Source organism: Rhynchophorus ferrugineus, unplaced genomic scaffold, assembly GCF_030347505.1.
Source record: "Rhynchophorus ferrugineus isolate W39M unplaced genomic scaffold, kcgeb_rfMv2 rfM8, whole genome shotgun sequence".
NCBI classification, from domain to species: domain Eukaryota; kingdom Metazoa; phylum Arthropoda; class Insecta; order Coleoptera; family Curculionidae; genus Rhynchophorus; species Rhynchophorus ferrugineus.
The window spans coordinates 28957987-28980169 of NW_027472587.1; the positions used below are offsets into that span (position 1 = coordinate 28957987).

Below are 22183 nucleotides of genomic sequence, written 5' to 3' on the forward strand. Positions count from 1 at the left end.
TTAGAGTAACACTAATTCTGCACCAGATATAAAACCATTCCTGTTTCCAGCATGAAGAACTATATGTCTGCGGTGAATAAATGTTGTGACTAACAAAACCTAATCGATACTTATTCCAACATTTACCTTTTTCCTTCAACTTTTGTTGCCTTTACACTATATTTATTATCATCTTGCCATGAGCGACCCAATGTACGTACCATTCTGAAATATTTATGTCTCATTTAAATATATAAATTGATATAATTCTTCCTTGATTTTGTTATATGTTTTTAAAAATTGTATTCTTTTAAAAGCAATCTCTGGAAGTTCCATTAAACCCCTTCGTGTGTTATCTTTACATCACTTAAATCCTATATTATCCAACTACTTACTGTTTTATACATTTCGTATATTTGATCTCTGGAACACCAAGATTGAATTTGATATATTGATTATATATATATATATATATATATATATATATATATATATATATATATATATATATATATATATATATATATATATATATATACGTTTGGCAAACGGACAACTTTTGCAGGCTCATTCCTTTACATGTTCGAACTTGTCTACCAGCACTCTATTTCTTTTTAAATAGATTAAAATGACAATAATGGTATTGTCTGACTGTAAAACGAATTTGCAACTTTAGACAAACCCATATTGACACTCGTGTCACTGCTCTTTTGAATTGACTATATGTAAAATGAAACTAAAATATTATAGCAATTTTCAGTTGGTTTTATCATATTATAACACACATCTAAGCTCAAATTGCGTAATCAGTCTTCTGTGCTTGCTATAATCGATCTATTATTTATCATCGATGATAATCTGATGCAAAAGTATATTTTTTATTGTTGTTGAAGCAGCTGGTTGCCAATTAAAAAAGGTTCCCAATGTTTTGAATAGGGCATTCTGGTATAGAATTCAAATTTTTTTAATTTAACATATTTTCAACATTCCTTAAATCCTTTAGAATATATCCTTAAAGGGATTTTTTTGAATTCCAATTATTTTTGGATATATCTGGTCTGGCTGGCTTGAGATGAACAATAATCTTTATAAATATATGGTAAATAGTTATCGACTACCTGAGGTCAGGTCTCCCAAATTTTTAATACACTATTACTAGTTTAACATACGATTTATTTATAATAACTTAAAAACTCGATATATATGAATGGATTATCCATCTCTTTGACGTCATATTAACACAGTTTTTATTTCGTTAAATACACTTCATGGCACTACATAAGATCAAATGATTTCGTTCTTCTGAACTTGTGTCCATCTTGAGTGTTATCCAAAAGCTGCAATATTTCGGTATTAACATTAGAGACACACCTCAGGTCCGTATAGATTATAGAACTTGTACTAACCAACTAACTTTATTCTTAATGTATCTTTGAAATAATTGATGTGGACTTTTTATCGCAGCAAATATTACTTAATCAAATTGAGATCAAACTTAGTCTAAATCATACTTAGTTCCATATTACCGTGGTACCTCTGATGCTTGGACTTAACCAACTTGTTTAGCCGAAAGAATGTAGGAAAATTCTTGTTCTAAATCATAATTATGTTTTTAAATATCATTAAATGATATAACTGAGACCTGAGATGTCTCTCTAAACTACATTTAAAAGATTATTGACGTATGATGTATTTAATTATTTTAAATTCTACGAAGCGATATAGTTGTAAGTAGTTGAAATTTGGTATAAATCTTCTTTATATATCTCTCTCACTCTTACAAGATTCTTATGAATTCATCAAGATTTTCTCTAAATTTGGAAAGCTAAAAATTAATAAAACAAATGTCATTTTACGAAAAAAATGTTTTGACTTCTCCAAGGTACAACGTTTTCGAATGACAGTCTGTAACATAATGTTAAACTCCCAGTTATTATGGATAATTCTTGAAATCACTTTCGACACGTTTGTTTAGTTAGAGTACATCTTTAACAAGGAACACAACGACTTTTGACAGCATTTTTTTGCATTCATATAGTTAAAGTAAAACTGCCCCAAAAGTTCATTAACAAAATAAAATGAATGAATAAAATTCCTTCAATTTTTTTTTTTTAAATCCAGTTATTTTTTGAATACACTTCGTATTCTCGTGTTAAATATTTTACCACTTTCGAAAACCTCATAACTTTTTTAAATGATAGATTACTTAATATTTATTTTGGATAAGGTGAAAGTTTTGCGGTACAGATTTTGCGATTAAAATACATTTTGAAACTATTTTATCGTATTTATTTAAAAATGTAATCATGTAAACTTAGCATATGTATTTTTGTTACACGTATAAATATAATTTCCGTTATTTAAATATATATAGGGGACATTTATTTGTTTATGCAATGAACTATAAAAATACATTTAAAGTATGCTTCATCTTTCAAGCAACTTACAAAATACCTTCTTGAGCTTTTCCGAAGAAGGAACATCTAAGATGGGAAAATAGTCGATCAAGTGACGACAGAAATGATCAAGGTCAGTGGAGAAACATAGTTTCAACGGCTTCATGTGCTACTCTCACACAAATTTGGCAAATGGAAAGAGTCACCATCAAGAGTACCGTCAGTGTGGAAGAAATTGATAATTTTTCCTGTATTGAAAATGGGTAAAAGGCTGAACATTTTCTTTTAAACATGTGTTAAATTATTCAGGCATCTTAAGGTCGAACTCATTTGAGATTCGAACCCGTATTTGCCATGGAAATATATTGCTTTTCAATATAGCAGTAAATGCGATTATGTGAAAAGTTTACTCTAAAACAGACATTTCGTTTAAGATAATGCTACAAATCCCTCCACATTTAAAATACGACAATCCTTACACAGTTGAGGAAAAAATTGAGAGATGGAAGTTACTATCGTTGGACCCAGTTTGATTTGTTGAAGATCTTTCAAATGCGATGCTTTAACTATCACTTATAGGTATTAGAGCTAAATTAAAATTAATATAGGAAATATAAAATGCTACTTGTAGATCGGAAATAGATAAGTTCGAAAAATAATGATTTGAGGATGACCTTGCCACTCTTAATCTTCTTAATTTTTTTTTTGGATCATTGTAGCATGGACCTAATTTACCCGACTGCATTCAATAATTGTTGCGTTTAGTACTAAACCCTATGCACAGTGCCAGTCTTTTATGGTCTGTATAAGTTGTATTTAATGGAACAAAACAAATGTTTAAACAACATTTAGTTAAGTTGTAAATGAGAAAGTTGATTATCATTATTTTTAAAAACATGGAAATATATTTATGGGCTGTAGAATATACAGATAATATACATATATTAAACAGTACCCAATATGTTTGTTTTTGGATCGCTTTTACATAACTTTTTATAAATGTTGCGATACTAGCTCTTAACTAACATTCTAATTCAAGCATGCGTTTGTATTTGTATTTAAAATATACTTTCACTCAGTCATAAAAAGATTAAAAGATCTGTTTGTTTCACGATTTTGTTGCAATTGATTTTAAATTCATCGAAACCACAACTTGTAAATTATATTTAACAGATTTTATAAATTAAAAGTATAACGTTATTGTCAGTTCTTAACTATATATGTTACAGTCACAGTTCTTAACTATATATGTTACCAAATATAACCAATACCAATAGCAACATTAATTAGTGACCTATTTTAACGAAGTCTATTATATGAACAATTAGCCCATTTATTTAAAAAATCGAACTGAATTAAGAGCTGGCTCCGTATGCCGCGTATGAAAATAATTAACTCTTAAAAAACCCCTTGTGTGCTTCAACGAGTTCTCGAAAGACTGAAAGTCATTGAGAACGGTAAAAGTTCAGTCAGTAACGCCACCGATCATTAAATATAAGTATACATAAGAGTATAATTTATATATATATATATATATATATATATATAGAATCATTTTTAAATGCACATAACAGGTCAATTAAAAAGTCCCCGGCCTGACACATAGATGGCGCTACTAGAATTAAATCCATATGTTTTTTAGTTAGTCCTAACCCTCAAAAGATGCGTGTATAAATTTGACAGCTGTCGTATCATTAGTTTGTGAATTATAGCATTTTGAGTGAAGCAACTTTTGTTATTGTGAAAAAAATGGATAAAAGTCGCGTGTTGATAAAATAAAGATTTTCAAGACAATGGGCCATTTGATTTTATACATCTTGTCCATCTTTCAGGCAATTTATAGATGCCTTCCCAAAACCCACTTTGTCCTTTGAGCAAAACCATTCATCGGGTCATTTTCCAACTTTTTCGAAATTGAAGAAGTGTGTTCTGCAAGCTCGTGTTCCATTGGTGTGAGAGGTTGATAGTCGGTTGATATGTCGGCGCGGTATCGTGCTGTAAAATCACTTCACCGCGTCTTCGGGCCCAGTCTGGACGTTTTTCGGTCAATGCATGATTCAAACCACCAGGTTACAGCAGTTTGTAATACATTACGCCACACTGGTTCCACCAAACACAGATCATTGTCTTGCAGAAATGACTTCAGATCATATCTTTGAAGCAAACTTTCACAAACAGTTTTTTGATATTCTATTTTCCTGTCATTCAATTAATGTGGTACCTTTTGGATTTTCCGAATTGCTCGTAATCACTCGCTAATCATTTCTTGGGCCACATTTAACACTTCTGCTAATTGTTTTTGAGTTTTGGTTGAGTCTTCGTCGTGCTGCTAATGTACATTTTCAAAGAGGTATAAGGTATAAGCTTGATGCTAGTAGAATATAATGACTTATGTGTCAAAACATAACTTTGCATAGCTAGGCCTAGCGACATCTGTAATGATAAATCGGTAATGACTTTCCGGAATATTTGGTATCTAACACTGGGATAATATATTTGATGTGTGATATGTGAATGTGTCTATTATTTAGTTTACGGTGATTGATTAATTGACTAAATTTAAAGGTATAATAATAGTTGTAACAGGCCTTTAGAGGCTGACGCGCCAAAACATATAACAAATTTAAGATAATCTTCTATCGCCATGACCAACATATAAAGTAAGCAGATAAATCTTATTAAAAATGTTGTTTCATTTTGGCCCCCGCTAGGGACAACATAGTATGATTCCATATCATGTTAACTAGTATATTGTCAACAAACAACCAGAACATCTCTTCGCAGCATATTCGGACGCCTCTTTACTTTTTTTACATTAAAAATTGAAACATCCCTTATACTATTTAGGACGATCCTACCGCACGAGGCTTATGACGATATAGAGCCATCAGCCGTCGCCGTCCCACGGACCCCGCCCGTTCCCTCGATCGACCATAGTCGACGTCAGCGCCGCCTACCGTCCGCCGAGCCCGTCAGCGCCGTCGGACGTCGCGCGCCATCTCGCGTTTCTCGCCGAAAAGTATTCGGGACAGCCGCAACCACGTCGTGCATAGAGGACTGCGCCATGGGGTGTACGGTTTCGGCCGAAGAAAGGGCGGCCATCGCCAGGACGAGGGCCATCGATCAGTCGCTGAAGGAGGAGGGCCAGAAGGCCAAGCGGGACGTCAAACTGTTGCTGCTAGGTAGGTTTGCGGTTCCTGCGACGATGAATGAAGCCGAAGTAATAGAGATATAGTCTATCCAAAGAACTTTTGAATATACGTCATCTAAATTTGTGACATTAAAACGTTGCAATGTTGCCGTATCAACTCTGAGTTTTAGTTCAGTTTTGCTTTGACATACAACAAAATTCTAATCTAAATAAAATAATTGAACTTAAATACTGTTATCAAATATAATTTATTTTAACATTATAGTAGATCTAATGCATATATTATCGATGGACTTAAAACTACAATTAAGTACACAGTTATAAAAGTTGGTAGGTTAGGGTTGTGTTTGATAATATTTACATTAAACTCTTTTCCATACCACCTATGAGTTAGAATTATAGGTGCGTTTTTATGTAGTTGTATCCGCTGGAGGCCTAATCCATCTAGTTACTACCTCTTACACTTAGTTCTTGTGTCCTTTTGACATCACTGTATTTCTCCTTGGTTTGTTCTGTTAATACATGTAGATATCTTTCTTGATAAAACTAGATGTAATCACTGCATTCTCCTTAATGCATTGGCCATTTCTGCAAATAAATATTTTACAATCTACAATAACATTTCCTACAGTTATATATACTAGTATCTTATATTTATAGTATCATATATACATTATATATTCACCTTTAGTTGTTTCCACTCTCATTACCCTGTTTTAGATATTAGCAGCATTGAATCATATCTACTGTAGTAATTCTTTGCCACATGCCACAACAATTCGATTTGATTGAATATGCAGTGATAGGGAGGAAAACGTTACACTCTGTAGCCATATTATTCAATCATCTGATCTACTGTGTATCTTTTTCCAGGTCTATTTATAAAAAAGTAAATTACATAAAATACAATTAAACATTGCATTTATATTTACCAAGTGGCAATTTGAAATACTTCACTCTTTAGCATGGTATCTTAAAACTTAATGTATGTATTGCAAGTCAATTCTTAATAACAGCCTTTGTCGACTACTTGTTGAATTCCTGTTTCTAGCGTGAAGAACAATATATCTGCAATGAGTTATTAAAAATGTTATGATTTACAAAACCTAATCATATGTTATTCTAACTTTTCTCTTTTTGCACCAATAATGTGTCAGTTAAGTCTCCCTTAATGTTATTATATGTTTTTGTAAATTGTATTATTTTAAAAGCAATGCCTGGAAATTGCATTGGGCCTGTTCGTGGGTTATCTTTACACCTTTACACATTTAAATTCTATATTTCCTAATAGAGTTTAAACTGATGACTTATATCTGCATATTTCTATGTTTTCTAAGGATATTTTCCAAACTAACAGTTTTTTCTAAAATAATAGTATTAAATTATGTAAATATTGAAAGCACTACTCACTGTTTTTATACATTTCATACATTTAATCTTGAATAGAGCTAACATCAAATTATGTAGTTACTTTCTTTCGGTGAATCAATTTTTCAATAAAAACCGCGGCGATTTGAAATTTATTAAAACAAAGCGTTAAAACAATGTTATAACCGATAATTATAATATTTTGAAAAATTTTGCAGACGTTTGACAGCCGAACGACTTTTGCAGGTTGATTTGGTTACATGACCAAACCTATTAGACAGCACTGTATCTCTTTTTAACTGGAATAAAATGAGAAGGAAAATATTGTCTGGTATTAAAACAAATTTACAAGCTGCAATAGGCTATACATTATACATATTGATGACGTGAGTTCACTTCTTCGTTGAATAGACTATATCTAATGTAATTCAGCTTTGGATTTCCCAACTAAATATCACCGAATCTGCACTATATACATGATATATATGAATTAGTCCGAGTTAAGAAGTATTCGCTTGTTAAGAAAGGCGGCACGACGAATATTGTAACAGATTAAATGACATTAATTTAAAAAAGGTTAGTCCGTAGTCAGTGAGGTAGGTGTCACGTGATGTAACAAATATTCTTCTACAGACTTTTCAACTTCTTTATTTTCAAGTTTCTTCATGTTTGGCAACAGACGAAGTCCCAGGATGTCAAATCAGGAGATTATAGCGGATTATCGATCAAATCGTACCCAAAAGTCGCGCAATTTTTCCATCGTAAACGTACCTTTGTGTGTCTTAGTGAAATATTTTTTTCTTATTCAAACTAAGTCTCTTTTCGCGAATTTTGGCCTTCAGCTAGTTAAGAATGTTGGAATAATAATCGCTTGCAATTGTTCTACCTATTTCACAGTAACCCTCTTCAATTTCTTTGACTCTGAAGCATGTACAACTTCGAATTGTCACAGCAAATACCAAAAAAAAATCATAGATTAACCATTTTCGAGATATAAGAGATCTTGATGATCATTGAAGATAAATTCAATTAAATGTTTCGTTAAGTGTTCTGTTTCTTCGGTTTGTGTTGTCCTCTAGCATAACTGGACCACTGTTTCCGATTAATATGACGTCATTTGATTTCATCAATGAAATATCATGGTTTCAGGATATTGACCAGAATTGTTTTAATAATTTTGACTAGACTGAAAAAAACATAGAACAGAGAACATTACATCTTAACAAAAGCTCATATATGGCTATTAGTAATATTATATGACTAATATAGTTGGTTAACCTGAGGTAAAAACCAAAAAAATTATAGATGATAATATCTTCACCAGACTCACCATTCACCCGATTTAATTAGTCTTACGACTGATATAATGTAGAAAAAAACATTTAACATGAATCCGTTTTCACGTGTATTGCTAATGAACCATTAGCTATGTTGCCGGATCAATATTAATTACAGCAAATCTAACTTTTAAAAAAAACTGTTAAAAAAGTCAGGTATGCGAATATATTAATATTTAATACTGATTCATTTAAATGGAAATTTTAAATCAGCTTCAGAATAATTATCAACATTTCCGCACACCTATCAGAGAAATGGAAATATTTTTTCATTATCGAATTTCATTATTGATGACACAGTATAGTGTTAAGACACGTTATAATCTAGTAGTAATAGTAATTAATTATCATTGTTTCATAATTATTTTTATTGATGATTGTTCAGTAAACATTTTGATTTATAAATTATACTACATTTACACGTTCTACTATTTTTATACTCAATTTTTTCGAAAATCAGCTCTAGGTCCAGTACATATAAACCTTAGTGAAAGAATACAATAATTCTGGCGCTTGTGCAATTACTTCCACTCGAATTATAATATCATATCTCTCGCATTTCATATTTTTTTCGAATACAACAGATTCTCATTAAAATTGTTCAACCGATTTGGGAACACATTACGAGATGTTATTTTAACATTTGCTTGTTGCTGCTATCCAATGCATGGATCATGGATCTATGATCTGAATATTCCTTCACATACCAACTACTATATGCATGCGCATTATTTTTTTTATATTGCCACGTTGCATTATTCACAAGAACATTTATTTTTATATAAGAATGTGATACAAGATAATAATACAAGAATTTGTATTATTGGAAGAAAAGATAATTGTTTTAACTATTAATAATTAATAACTGGTTTGTTTCTGTGTTGTTTCTTCGAAAAGGTTTCTTGTGTTATTGTTTCTTCAATGTACATTAAATGATTAATTATTTAATTGAGAGTAGAGTTTAATTGAGATTAGAGAAATAATTAGAACTAAATGCATTATTGACTATTGCCCATTGTATAAAAGTAAAATACAGTCTATGTATTTATTCTATAGTTCCGTGACCATTACGAAATCCAAATTGGTATATATATTTCTAAACATTTTTGAGATTATAGATAATAAGCAGCCGGCTTGGTTTGCACAGTGGTAAAGGCGACAGGACGGTCCACCTACTATTGCGATAGTCGTGGGTTTGAATCCTGCTGGGGCATGGTCGTAAATTTATGTTTGTAATTGTTTAATATTTGTGATTGTCTTAAGCAAGAGTGCAGTATCCGATAAGGAAAATGATCCAAGTCACGCCATTAACCAGGCTGGGTAAGACCGGATGTCTTCTGGTATGATTTCTAAGTTGGTCACTCGCCAGTCGGTAGGCTTAATGTTATGTGCCGTGGTTCGTAGCCCACGTTAAACTATAGGTCTAGTCATATATAATAAACCTCTAGTTGGTACAAGGAGGCTCTAAAATATACATAAAAAAATATAATAAACTGATAGGTCGGTAGGGTGTGACCTTTTCTAGTTTTTTCCTGGTTTGAGAATAATAATTTTGACTTTCCAAATATTAGGGAAATAGTGATAGTAATAGTTAATTTATTCATTTAACGCAAATGTTATTAATTTTATACCGTTCTCTAAAATTTCTTATAAAAAATTCAGGAGGTCTTTTTATGGTTAATTTTCCTTATTAGTATTTGTCTAATGCCCTTGGCAGTAATTGTGACGAAGTAAATCTATTTGAAATGGGAAATTTAGGATGTGGGTAATTTTATTTTCTTCATCTGTAGATAGCTCATTTTGGGAAGACCATATATTTTTAAACTGATTGGAGAAAAGGTGCGCCTTTTATTTATTGCTCATAGCCTAATTATTGTCATTATTTTTAACAGGTGAGTTATGCTTTAGATACCTTTTCAGATTTATTGTAGTTTACCAAAATGAATGTTCTGTTGTTTAATTTTGCGTTGGATTGGAAAATATAAACATTCTATGAATTGAATGAATATATTTCAAACCCTAAACTGTAGCCATATAAACTGGAACTAAGCCCGAAAGAAACGAGACATGATTTCATTACCACCCACCAGCAAAATCCAGGCTTTTACCGGGAATAAGTTTTTGTTGTTTTTTTGATTTAGTCCGACTTATGCGTGGGCCACGCCAGCGTTCAACTGTTTTAATTGTGGGTCAAGTGGCTTCAATTGCGGTTAATTATCGCCGACTAGGTGACCGTTTAACTCGTGAACTTTTTTTAAATCGATATCACGTAGAACGAACCAAGTCATTCAATAACGAGTTAAATAATGCTTTATTGTCTATGGGAAAATGTATTGCGGCATTTTATTATTTTATTTCGTACTACAACTGTTATATAATTTAATTTTAATGTTGTTACCAATATGCAATGCAGCTGCAACCCGCAAAAAATATTTTCAATAAAAACCGCGGCGATTTGAAATTTATTAAAACAACGTTTGTTGGTTTATAACCCGTAATTATAATATTTTGAAAAATTTTCAGACGTTCGGCAAACGGATAACTTTTGCAGGCTCATTCGGTTACATGTTCGAACTTCTCAAACAGCATTCTATCTCTTTTTAAATAGAACAAAATGAGAAGGAAAATATTGAATGACTGTAAAACGCATGTACAACATTAATGGCGTGCGTCACTACTATTTTGAATAGACTATATTATTCGTTTCCTAAACAACTGCACACTGCAAGCGTGGCTATAGTTTTGTCGCGTCGTTTGAGCGACATGATCTTAGGATACATTATTCCGCAATATCTCCGAATTTGGCGCATACCCATATCGAAAATTCTTGGATAAATCTTGGCGAAATCTTGGATAACTTCGCAAATCCATTTGATTTCCAGGTCATCGTGCAGTTCTTCGTTGGTTACGTAGCGATAAGCATTGGTAATCAATCGAAGAATCTCGTTTTAACAGCGTTGTATGACTAGTTGATTTGAATTTTTAGTTTAACCCCATATTTGCACTCCATAGGTCCAAATTGGCTTTATAATTGTCTTATAAATCAACCTCTTTTATTTTAGATCAAGTTGAGAATATCTTCCGACTAACCAGTGTAGTTGTTTTATTTTGGTTCTAATGTTTTTTGCTTTTTGTCTAACGTAATGTTATCAATCAAAAGTTATGTAATTTTTAATATCCACTGAATTCATCTCTTATCTAAATATGTGAGTTATCAATGGCGCCATATAAAGTGTTTTCGTTTGAGCACAAACTGCATTCACTAATATTCTAGAATCAGTAACATTCAACGTCAAATTCACTTTCTTTTGGCTTTGCATTATCAACACTCTTTGGATTTTGAACCAATTGAATCCTGCAGTGCTGCTGAAATACATAACGGCTGAATTGTTACTACTAGCTGATTTCGAGTGCTTGCGATATATATCCGACAATATTATCATAAAAAATGACTTGTTTTTATATATATACCATATTAGTGCTATCGACCTTCGGGTATATGACTTCATGCTGAATTATTATAAACCATACTGTTCTCTGAGTAAACTGATAATGTACCCACTGATATGAACATATATTTCTTTCATATCTATCGACTTTGCTTTTTTTATTATTTGTGATGATATGGACATAATGCAGATTATGTAGCGTCAGAAGTTTTCAAATAATATAAGTTTCATATAAGTTTTGTCAAGGTTCACTTGTACATCACTGCAAATGTGTATAATATTTATTATATATAGATAAATAATTGGAACAAAATTTATTATGTTAAAAAATAAACATTTCCACATAGTGTTACTGAAAATACTGATTTTCTTATATCGGGAAACTAACTGAATGTTTAAGAATGTTGGCAAAGAAATTTGGGAGAAAAGTTATTTCGTTCATTAATTAATAAATAATATAATATAATAATACAGTAATAAATAATTATTTATTTACTGTTAAAAACAAGGCGATGAACATACCGAATTATATGTAATATATTCAGGAGTTCCGCAAGGTAGCGTACTGGGTCTAGTACTCTATCTTCTGTACATAGCGAATTTACCTAGAACAAAAATAACCACTGTGGCAACATACGCAGACGAAACGGCAGTCTTACCCTCTTATGAAGATACAAACTACAAACACACCTAAATTAAATCCAATTGAGGCTGAAGAGATGGGGTATAAAAGCCAGCGAAACAAAATCCAGTCATATAAATTTTACGCTGCGTAGAAGAGGCATGCAGAGGATGCTAATTATCTTGGTATACACCTAGATCTACGCTCAACTTGGAAGAAGCACATACTCGCCAAACGGATACAACTTGGACTTAAACTCTACCGTATGTATTGGCTTATCGGGCGCAAATCCAAGTTACCATTAGATAACAAGATATTATTGTACATATCTATACTCAAACCTATTTGGTCATATGGAATTCAACTATGGGGAACCGCTGGCAAGTCTAATATATCCATCATACAACGGTTCCAAAATAAAGTGCTGCGTGACATTGTCAATGCTCCGTACTATGTTCAAATGAAGTGATATAATTCGATATTCCTCTAGAACCAATAACGAGTGTAATTCAATATCTTTGTGTGAAGTACTTCGAAAGAGTGTCACTGCATCTCAGTGTACTCGCTAATCAGCGAAATATAACGAACTGACAGTGAAATGCGCAGACTAAGACGTCTAAAACCATTCGATCTAATTATTAGACCTATATAGACTTTAGAATAAGCTTTAAAATAATACTAGTTAATTAATTTAAATAGTATTTTGAACAGATCACGTAATGAAGTGATTTTCTACATGCCATGTATATATAATATAAACATAAATACTTATTGTCTTTTCTGGGCAGATTGTGGAACTACTAAGAATAATAAAAAAATACTCTTAGATATAATATATACTCATATAATTATTGCATATAATTATTAAAAATATTAAAATATTTAAGATAAATGTTTGTTTTACTTATTGATCTTATATTACCATGAGGAAGCCTTCGCAAATATAATTAAAAAAAACAGAGTTTATCAAGAGGAAAGATGTTGGCTTGTCAAAAATTGAAAGAGATTGGCTGGGAGGTTCCGATTTTTTGAAGTTCTGTTCTAGTGATCTACCGTATAGCTCCGATCTTACCCGTGTGATTACCATTTGTTTCTTATGGTGATATCTTAATGGTGCAAAGCTGGTTTTAAAACAAGCCTCTGAAAATTACTTAATTCAGGTTTTCACTGACAAGCCCCCCAAAAAAATGAAAAACACGAAAAAGGACGAAACTACACTTGCCCCAACCTAACAATTTCATATTCTAATATTAGGTTGCACAACCTTTATTTTTTATTAATTCTCCAACATCTTCTAGGCTTTTATTTAAAATGCTAATAAAATTATTATTAATTACAAGTTTAGATTGATAGTGTCATTGTGAGCTTGCGTCAGTGTTAGCTAACAGTTTCATACTTTGCCAGTGGACTAAAATAAAGAAATACCAAAGAATAAAAAGAATTTATTAGGTTTGTTAAAAAATATATAAAAGTATCTGTTAAATATTAGTCACCATATTTAATTCATTTGATTGTCAATAATAGTTAACATCTATTGAAGCATTTTTACGACTTTTTGTACTATATTATTAATTCATTACAGATTTCTATTGATATCCCTTCTATTTTCGGTTATACTTAATAAACCATATGTTGTCTAGGACATCGCTTGACTTTGGTGTTATTATTAATAATTTCGTTTCCCATAAAACCCTTTTTTTGGTCTGAAATATCGACGAATGAACTTGATTTTCTCATGACGATAACGGTATTAATTTTATCCTATCAGCGATAATGTGTATAGTAGTAGATTCTTGTTTGAATAACATTTAAAAATGATATAGTACATTTTTATTAGTGTTTGCTTGAGTATTTTTTTGGAAACCATAAATTTAAAGCAACTAAATATATATAAATTGATGTCAAAGTCAACAAGGATTAATTTGTACGCCCATTTTTATATTTTATATTAGTACCATTATGAAAAAATATATATTTTTATCTAGAGCTATAGAAAAACTACTACTGACTGTCAACAAGATCCACAAATGGACCAGATATTGGAAACTACACCTTAGTCCCTCTAAATCTGCACATTTCGGTATCCAACTTGATTGGAATTGGAAATATCACGTTATAAAAAAGACAAGAGGTTGATATAACAGTCTATCTAAAAAATGTATATTTTGGATCTATGAAGTTGCATTAAAAGATTCCAACTTCGTTCAAAATTCCAGTTCAACAAAGTTCCAATTCCATCAAAGTTTTTTAAATAATTACTAATATTTATCGCTTCCTAACCCACAAAGCACTGCACAATGACCTCGAAATCAGATATGTTAAAATTATAACAACATGGAAGGAATATAGCTACAAACCACATAAACTTGTATAGAGCATGTGTTATAAATTAATTTGTAAATTAAGATTATACTAAGCGTATTTAATGTAAGATATTGCAAAAAAATATATTCTAGTCAATAAAAAATGTGTTCTAAAGTAGTATTGCCATTTAAAGTAATTTTTACCAACATCATTTATTTTGTGTCTTAATTATAAACTCTAATGAACTCTATGAGCTTATGTAAATGATGTAGGATTTCTTAATGTGATAATACGTCAATAAAGTCGCATAATAAATAAACATAACTAACTGTAAAAATATAACTTTGCACGGCACATAGTTTACATATTGGTACACAGTTTTCTATCTAGTTTTGAGTTGAATGTAGATTATAAGGTCATCCCCACAAGGTAGCCTGGATGATCATAAATAAGGAAATCGATATGCTATAATTATACTATATAAAAGTATTACGATATAATTGAGGGTATTAATAAATCAAAAAGGATTTTTGACAAATAATTTTATCATTTATTATTGAAGTTTTGGTGTTTGTATATTCTATACCATATAGTCTATCCAAAATTCGAAATTCATATGTCATCCTAATTTATGACGTTAAAACAGTGCAATTTTGCCGCTTCAATTCTGAGATTTAGTTTGTCTATGACCTATAACAAAATTCTAATCTAAATAAAACTGCGAAACAAATATGTTATCAAATATAATTTATTTTAACATTATAGTACATCGAAAAACTACAGTTCATTATACAGCCACAATTGTTTACAGGTTAGAGTTATAATCTCTTATTACTATTGTTTTCAAGAATATTGCATACGTTTAACAACCAGACGACTTTGACAGGCTGGTTTGGTTACATGTTCGAACTTATCAGACATCATTGTATCTATTTTTAACTAGAATAAAATGAGAAAGAAAATATTGTCTGGTTCTAAAAACGAATTAACAAATTGCGGCAGGCAATACATTAAACATCTTCATGACGTATGTTCACAGCAACTTTGGATAGACTATATATAATATAAGTACCTAGTAATACAGGTTGGTAGTGTAATTACAATATACAACTTACACTAAACTTTCCGGTATTTCTAAATTCTTCTGAACACAAGTGTTTGACTCGTGAATCAATTCTTGGCAAATTAGAGGCAAATGCCTTAGTGAATACTTGTTACGTGGCCATTTTTTCTTTTTTATTTCTCTCGCCATTCCACAATGATCTTTTTCTACTCGAGATTCTAGTTGATAAGACTAAAATGTACGCATATCATAATGCTTTACAAAAATACCAATATTTTTCCGAATTTGTAAAAGGTAGTATCGAATGTTTTCCACTACAATTAAGCGAATAATGTGTTTCGATAAACTCGCGAATAACTGAACTTCGGCGACACGCAAGTTTTTCCTTTTTCAGGTCATTCTTTGAAGTGTGTCCAAAATATTTTTATTAGTGGCCATGAAAAAGTTATCTCTTTCTTTTTCCGGTTCATTAAGATAACCTTATTACATAACTGAATGAGCATCTTCTCTCATCGAGCAAAAACTCATTTTACTGACAAGAAACGCCCCCATTGTCCCTCTCCTGTTCGTAATAACTGATTAGAGATGCAATATGTTCTGATTATTGTTTTATCAAAATAACGCTGAAATCCCGTCATCAAAATGTATGACGTGACAACGTCGTAATGTTGCCGCATTAACTTTAACTTTTTTGACATGTTTCTATCCATTATAGCAATTTTTTGCAATCTCCAATATCAATTTCAAAATTCAAGAGACAATTTGAAATAGTTCTCCCTCAAAGAATTGGATATTCCCGAGTTTCCTCTGAAATAATTGTCTTTATATCTAGAATACAATATCGAAAAAATTACTCAGTTTTTTTCATCATACATTTCATGTATATGATTCCGAAGGTGTTCTAAATGTGATCTCAATTCGTCACCCCCTTAGCATGTCGCCGGTTTCTCTTTTGCAAAGCTAACATCATATTGTTCACTTTTTGGGAGATTTTGGTGCCTAAAGTATTATTAAATGCAGTTGCATCACGCTAAAAATGTCCAATAAAATCGCAGAAACTTGATATTTAATAATACCAACACTTTTATGTATTACTTTTATACCAATACTATATATAATATCAATTTTACTGGTAAGCAGCGCCCCCATTATCTCTTTATGTTCAAATTAACTGAATAGAGATGCAATTTGCTTCTGAGTTCAGTCTTTTTATTAGTTTTGGTATTTTCAAACAGAGTAATAACAAATATTAAGCAGCATTTTAAAATCTATCAAAACAAATAAAACGCCAAGATCGGTTGCCGGGTAATAACCTCTTATAGGTAACACTAATGTTTTAAATAATTTTGCAGACATTTGACAACCCGATTTTATAGGCTGATTCTGTTAAATGTTCGACGCATCACACAGCATTCTCTTTTATTATTTAGAGAATAGACTGTAAACACAGAATACGTTTTAAAGTATTCAAAAATGTATCTATTGATTATTTACAATTATTTTAATTGTACATTTTTGTTTGTTGAAGTTATTAATGAATATTCGTTCAATGTGTAAGAGTAAAAGTTATGTACATTAATACCGAGCAACTGCTCGATATTCCATTGAACATTATGCACGGATATTGTTCGTACATTATCAGAATTTCCATTATCAAAACAACTAGAAAGTTAACTTTAATATTAGATTCGAGCACAGTAAACAAAACGTCGATAGCGTTTTAAATACTCCACGCCTTCATCCGTACAATATTTATGTATTTATACCGATTCTGTTTTACGTAAATGCAAAAAATAAATTTGTTTTAATTAGAACAAATTGTTTGCGTCATATACCAGTATAATTATAATATATCAAATAGATATAAAACCTTTAGCTAGCATTCAGTATAATTGCCATTAAGTTTGTGAATTATTGTGCTAAGACTGACATTACTTTTGTTATTTTTAAAATAATGGATCAAAAACAATTTCGTGTTAATAAATTTACACTGCTTCTTAATCAGAAAAAAACATTCAAGCGAAGAAATGGTTTGAAAAGTGTTATAAGAACACCACTCCATCAGAAACAACAATAAAACATTGGTTTGCTGACTTTAAACGTGGTCGTAGAGACACCGATGATGCAGAACGCAGTGGAATCATAAAAACACAAAATAGTTTTGAATGATCGAAAAGTGAAGTTGAAGTAGTTAGATAACGTCGTAATGATATCAAAAAAACGTATTGGGTTTATATTACATGAGCATTTGACCAACAGGTTGATTGAAAAGTCCCTGGTCTACCATAGTAAAACACATTTTTTTGGCAATATTAGTTTTTTTTTATTCAACATAAATCCCTTCAAGGGATACACTGATTATAGCGACACTCCAACTTTTCGATACCATTTTTGTAGTACGATTTGTCCTCTGTCCTTCCCAGCGAGCATTCTTTTAAGATCTGAGAACAGGAAATAGTCGTTGGGGGTCAGATCTGGAGAATACGGTGGATGAGGAAGCCCAATTCATGGATGTTTGCCATCGTTTTCACTGACTTGTGATACAGCGCATTGTCTTGGTGAAGCAGCACATTCTTTTTCTTCAAATACGGCCGTTTTTCGGCGATTTCGTTCTTCAAATGGTTCAATAATGATATTTAATAGTCGCTGTTGATGGTCCTTCCTTTTTAGAGGTAGTCATTGAAAATTATTTCATGGGCATCCCAAAATACAGACGCCATAACCTTGCCAGCCGACTGTTGCGTTTTCCCACTCTTTGGAGCGACTGTCGATTGGACTTCGGAGTGAAATGATGGAGCCAGGTTTCATCTATTGTCACATATCGACGCAAGAACTCAGGTTTATTACGCTTGATCATCTTCAAACACTGCTCCGAATCATCAACTCGTCATTGTTTTTGGTCAAAAGTGAGCTCGCGTGGCATCCACTTTACACAGAGCTTTCTCATACCCAAATATTCGTGAATGATATGATGTACGCGTTCAGTTGATATTTTTAGAGTGTCTGTTATTTCATTCAATTTCAATTTACGGTCATTTTGTGAATTTTTAAAATGTTTTCGTCGGTAACAACCTCTTTTGGGCGTCCACTACGTTCACCGTCTTCGGTGCTCATTTCACCACGCCTAAACTTAGCATACCAATCCTTGATGATTAATTTTCCTGGGGTAGTGTCCGAAAACTCGGCATCAAGCTAAGTTTTTGCTTCAACTGTATTTTTTCCCTTAAATAAAATAAAAAATAAATATATATATATATAAAATTTTATAATAAAATAAAAAAACGCAATATTTTATCAACACGCGAAATTCCAACTAGTGATCCAACAGCTGTCAAATTTATACCCGCATGTTTTGAGGGTTAGGGCTAACTAAAAAACATATTGATTCAATTCTAGTAGCGCTATCTATGTGTCAGGCCGGGGACTTTTCAGTTGACCTGTTACACTTCACTACTAAACAAAACCGCAATATTATTTCCCCATTTCGATCTATTACACAAGGTCATCTGATTAATCACATGAAATTCTGCACGATTAGAGCCATTGAGTAAAGTACGACAGCGTACAACAGGTTCGGATCTCCAGGAATGCGGCGTCTGTCCAGTGTTAATTGGTACAAATGTCCACATCCGGAAATGGTTGTCGCGTTTCACTTCACGCTCGGTGCAACGAAAACCGCCAGTTGAATAAGCGCTCGGAATAATTGATGGCGTTACCCAAAGCGGTTATGATTAATTGAATCGCCTTCCTCAGAGGGATGACGCGTCTTCGCCATCTGTCCTACTTGTTCATGCAACTTTATAAGGATATCATCAATAAAGCGTGCGAATTATTCTATTGATGCTTGCGCGGTTATTTTCTCGTTACTATCGTTACGAACAACTTTTTTATTTTTATCATCTTTCATAAAATACACGCTTTTATTGGGAGACCATCTTGTGATGTTAATTGACATCGTTTCCTAACCACTTTGTAGTTGTGACAATACGATCTTGAACATATTGAGTCCCGTACGGGTTATTTGTCATTGTTATCATAAGTTTACTTTTTACAATGTTTTTAAAGCTTGAGATTCAGATATATAAAAGGGGAAATAAATGAGACTGTAATAATTATAGAGAGATTAATCTATTGTGCACAACCATGAGGATATATGAGCAAATTATCATCTAATATGGGTAGGAACAGGTGGGACAAAAGTCCCGCTACCATTTTGATTGCACGCCTTCTTCGTTTGTAACGTTTAGCTCAGATTCGCTTAAACCATTTTGTTGTGTAGACGTCCAAATTTTATTATGGATAAGTCTACATTACAAGAACGAACAGAAATAGTGACAATATTTAGTGAAAATAATCGCGGAAATTGCGTCAAAAATATCTTAATGGTCCAGTGCCTCACAAAATCAAAATTTATCCTTTACATGAATTGTCGACAGTACGGTGCGACAGCAGATAGGCCTCGTTCTGGAAGACAACGGGCGTCTCGATCGCTGAAAATGTGGGTCTGGTGCGCGATAGTGTTACAGAGTCTCCAGAAACATCAATTCGGAGACGTGGTTCCCAGTTACACATTTCTGCACGCAGTTTAAGACGAATTTTGAGAACTGATTTGAAAATGTTCCAATACAAAATTCAATTAGTCCAAAAATTGCTACCCGGAAAGAACCATAAAAACACAGCTAACAAAATAGGAATATTTAACATATAAGTTTACTTTGTCAGCCATGTTGAAAAATACATCCAGTTTGAAAGAGGCACTTTCAACAAAAGTTTTGTCGAAAAAAATTAAACCTAAATTCTTTATATATAAAAAATTGTTTCTATAGGAAGTATATAATTATATTGTGTAAGAATTGGAGCTTGTAGCTCGTCGGCCAGAGCCTAAAATATTTGTTTATATTTTGTGTCACTTTTCTGACGGCTATTGTTGGTTGCTTGGTTTCGGCGTTTGATTAGCATTTACTTATTTGTAGCGCATATTAGACAAAAATTTTAGGTCTAAAAATTCTTCCTCCATATAAGCTTTAACCGGATCAAATATCACTCTTCCAGGTGCCCCCGTTTTCGTCGAAAAGGGAGCCAAGATTTTCTTAGTAATTATTTCAGATTATTTTGGAAAAGCTGTATCAAATTTTAGAAGGAATTTCAATACCTTTAACAGAAATATTTAAAACATTGGAGCGAATACACGCATCTAATGAAATTGATATGGAATTCGAGAATCCTGTTTATTATTTTTTGAATAATTGAATTCCTGATTTTCAACGCCAATGGGTAAAAGGTCGACGAAAGAAAGGGGGCGTATTTTCTTCGACTGGAAGCCGGCTAACGATGTTTATTTTTGATGATGGTGGGTGAGCTTAATAGGCTGTAATCGTAACGTATATCCGCGATATATCTTAATTAGTGCGATGTTTGTCACTTTCAACACCATGTTATTCGCCGAAGCTAATAAATCAATCATCAGTAGCGACCACGTAGTTCTTCATCAGAAACCAATAATTATTTTTTATGTATGCGTGAGATATATGGACATAGAACTTTGGTTGAAAAGTTCTCGGTCTATATTGTTTTGATCGGTCCACGTGAATTGTAAGTTTACGTGCTTGATTAGACAACGATATCAATATACTGATGTTTAAGTAGAAACTAATCTAACTAAACAATGATGGGTTGATAGTAAAATATAATAAATTTCACTATCGGTAATTACAAATTGTATGGTTGATATATATCGGAAATATTCTTTAACTTACAACAATTTGTATGACATAATTAAAATTTAAATAATTATTTTAATTTTCAATTTTCTTAATTTTTAATTTTCATAATTAATTGTTATAATTGTAGTTAATATTATAACTATTGAGTATCAATACTTATATTATAACGATATTATTTAAGAAAATAATATTATATTAATTTTAAACAGTTTTTATAGAAATGAATATGCTTTTCAAGGTTATTTTTTCAATATCTTCTGTAACATTATAAAAAAGTGTTTGTTACTGAAAATCGATGGTAAACTCTGTATAAAATTCTTATAAACAAATAATAATTTATATATAAACGAAACTATAAACAAGATAAGTAATAAAAATACCAATAAACATTGTTAAAATTACTAGGTTTATACACGATTATATTAATTATGTTATACGTTCTACAATTACGTTTTAAATTTATCTAAATTTAAAGGAATTATCAGAATAGTTATTTTATTAGTTATCTATTCCATCAGTTCAAATTTTTCCATTATTTCCTAGATATAACTTACTAAACAATCCTTTAGTCCGCTATGTTCCTCACTTAAAATACACAATAAAAAACAGTCAATATATTTTTTTGACGAAGGTTGTTTACCTTTATTCTTAAATGAAAGTAAACTGTTTTTTTTTGCTTATTTATTGCATCAAGGTATGATGTAATAGTTAAGGTAAGGTAGTTGTCATTTTTTAAAAATATTTTAAAGCCCTTTTTTTACTAACGAGTGTTTATCTGGACTGGATTTACT

General features: G+C 31.7%; 1 protein-coding gene across 5 annotated transcripts in view; it reads left to right on the top strand.

Annotated features, from left to right (window-relative positions):
• The window catches only part of Galphao (G protein alpha o subunit), a 197213-nt gene that overhangs the window by 89873 nt on the left and 85157 nt on the right, over positions 1-22183 (top strand). The window contains exon 2 of one of the 5 annotated variants that reach the window (XM_076411290.1): positions 5223-5557. The exons of the other annotated variants lie outside the window; for them this stretch is intronic. Coding sequence (XP_076267405.1) covers positions 5440-5557 — 118 coding nt within the window. The 5' untranslated portion in view covers positions 5223-5439. The remainder of the gene's footprint in view (positions 1-5222; positions 5558-22183) is intronic. 5 annotated transcript variants of the gene reach the window in all.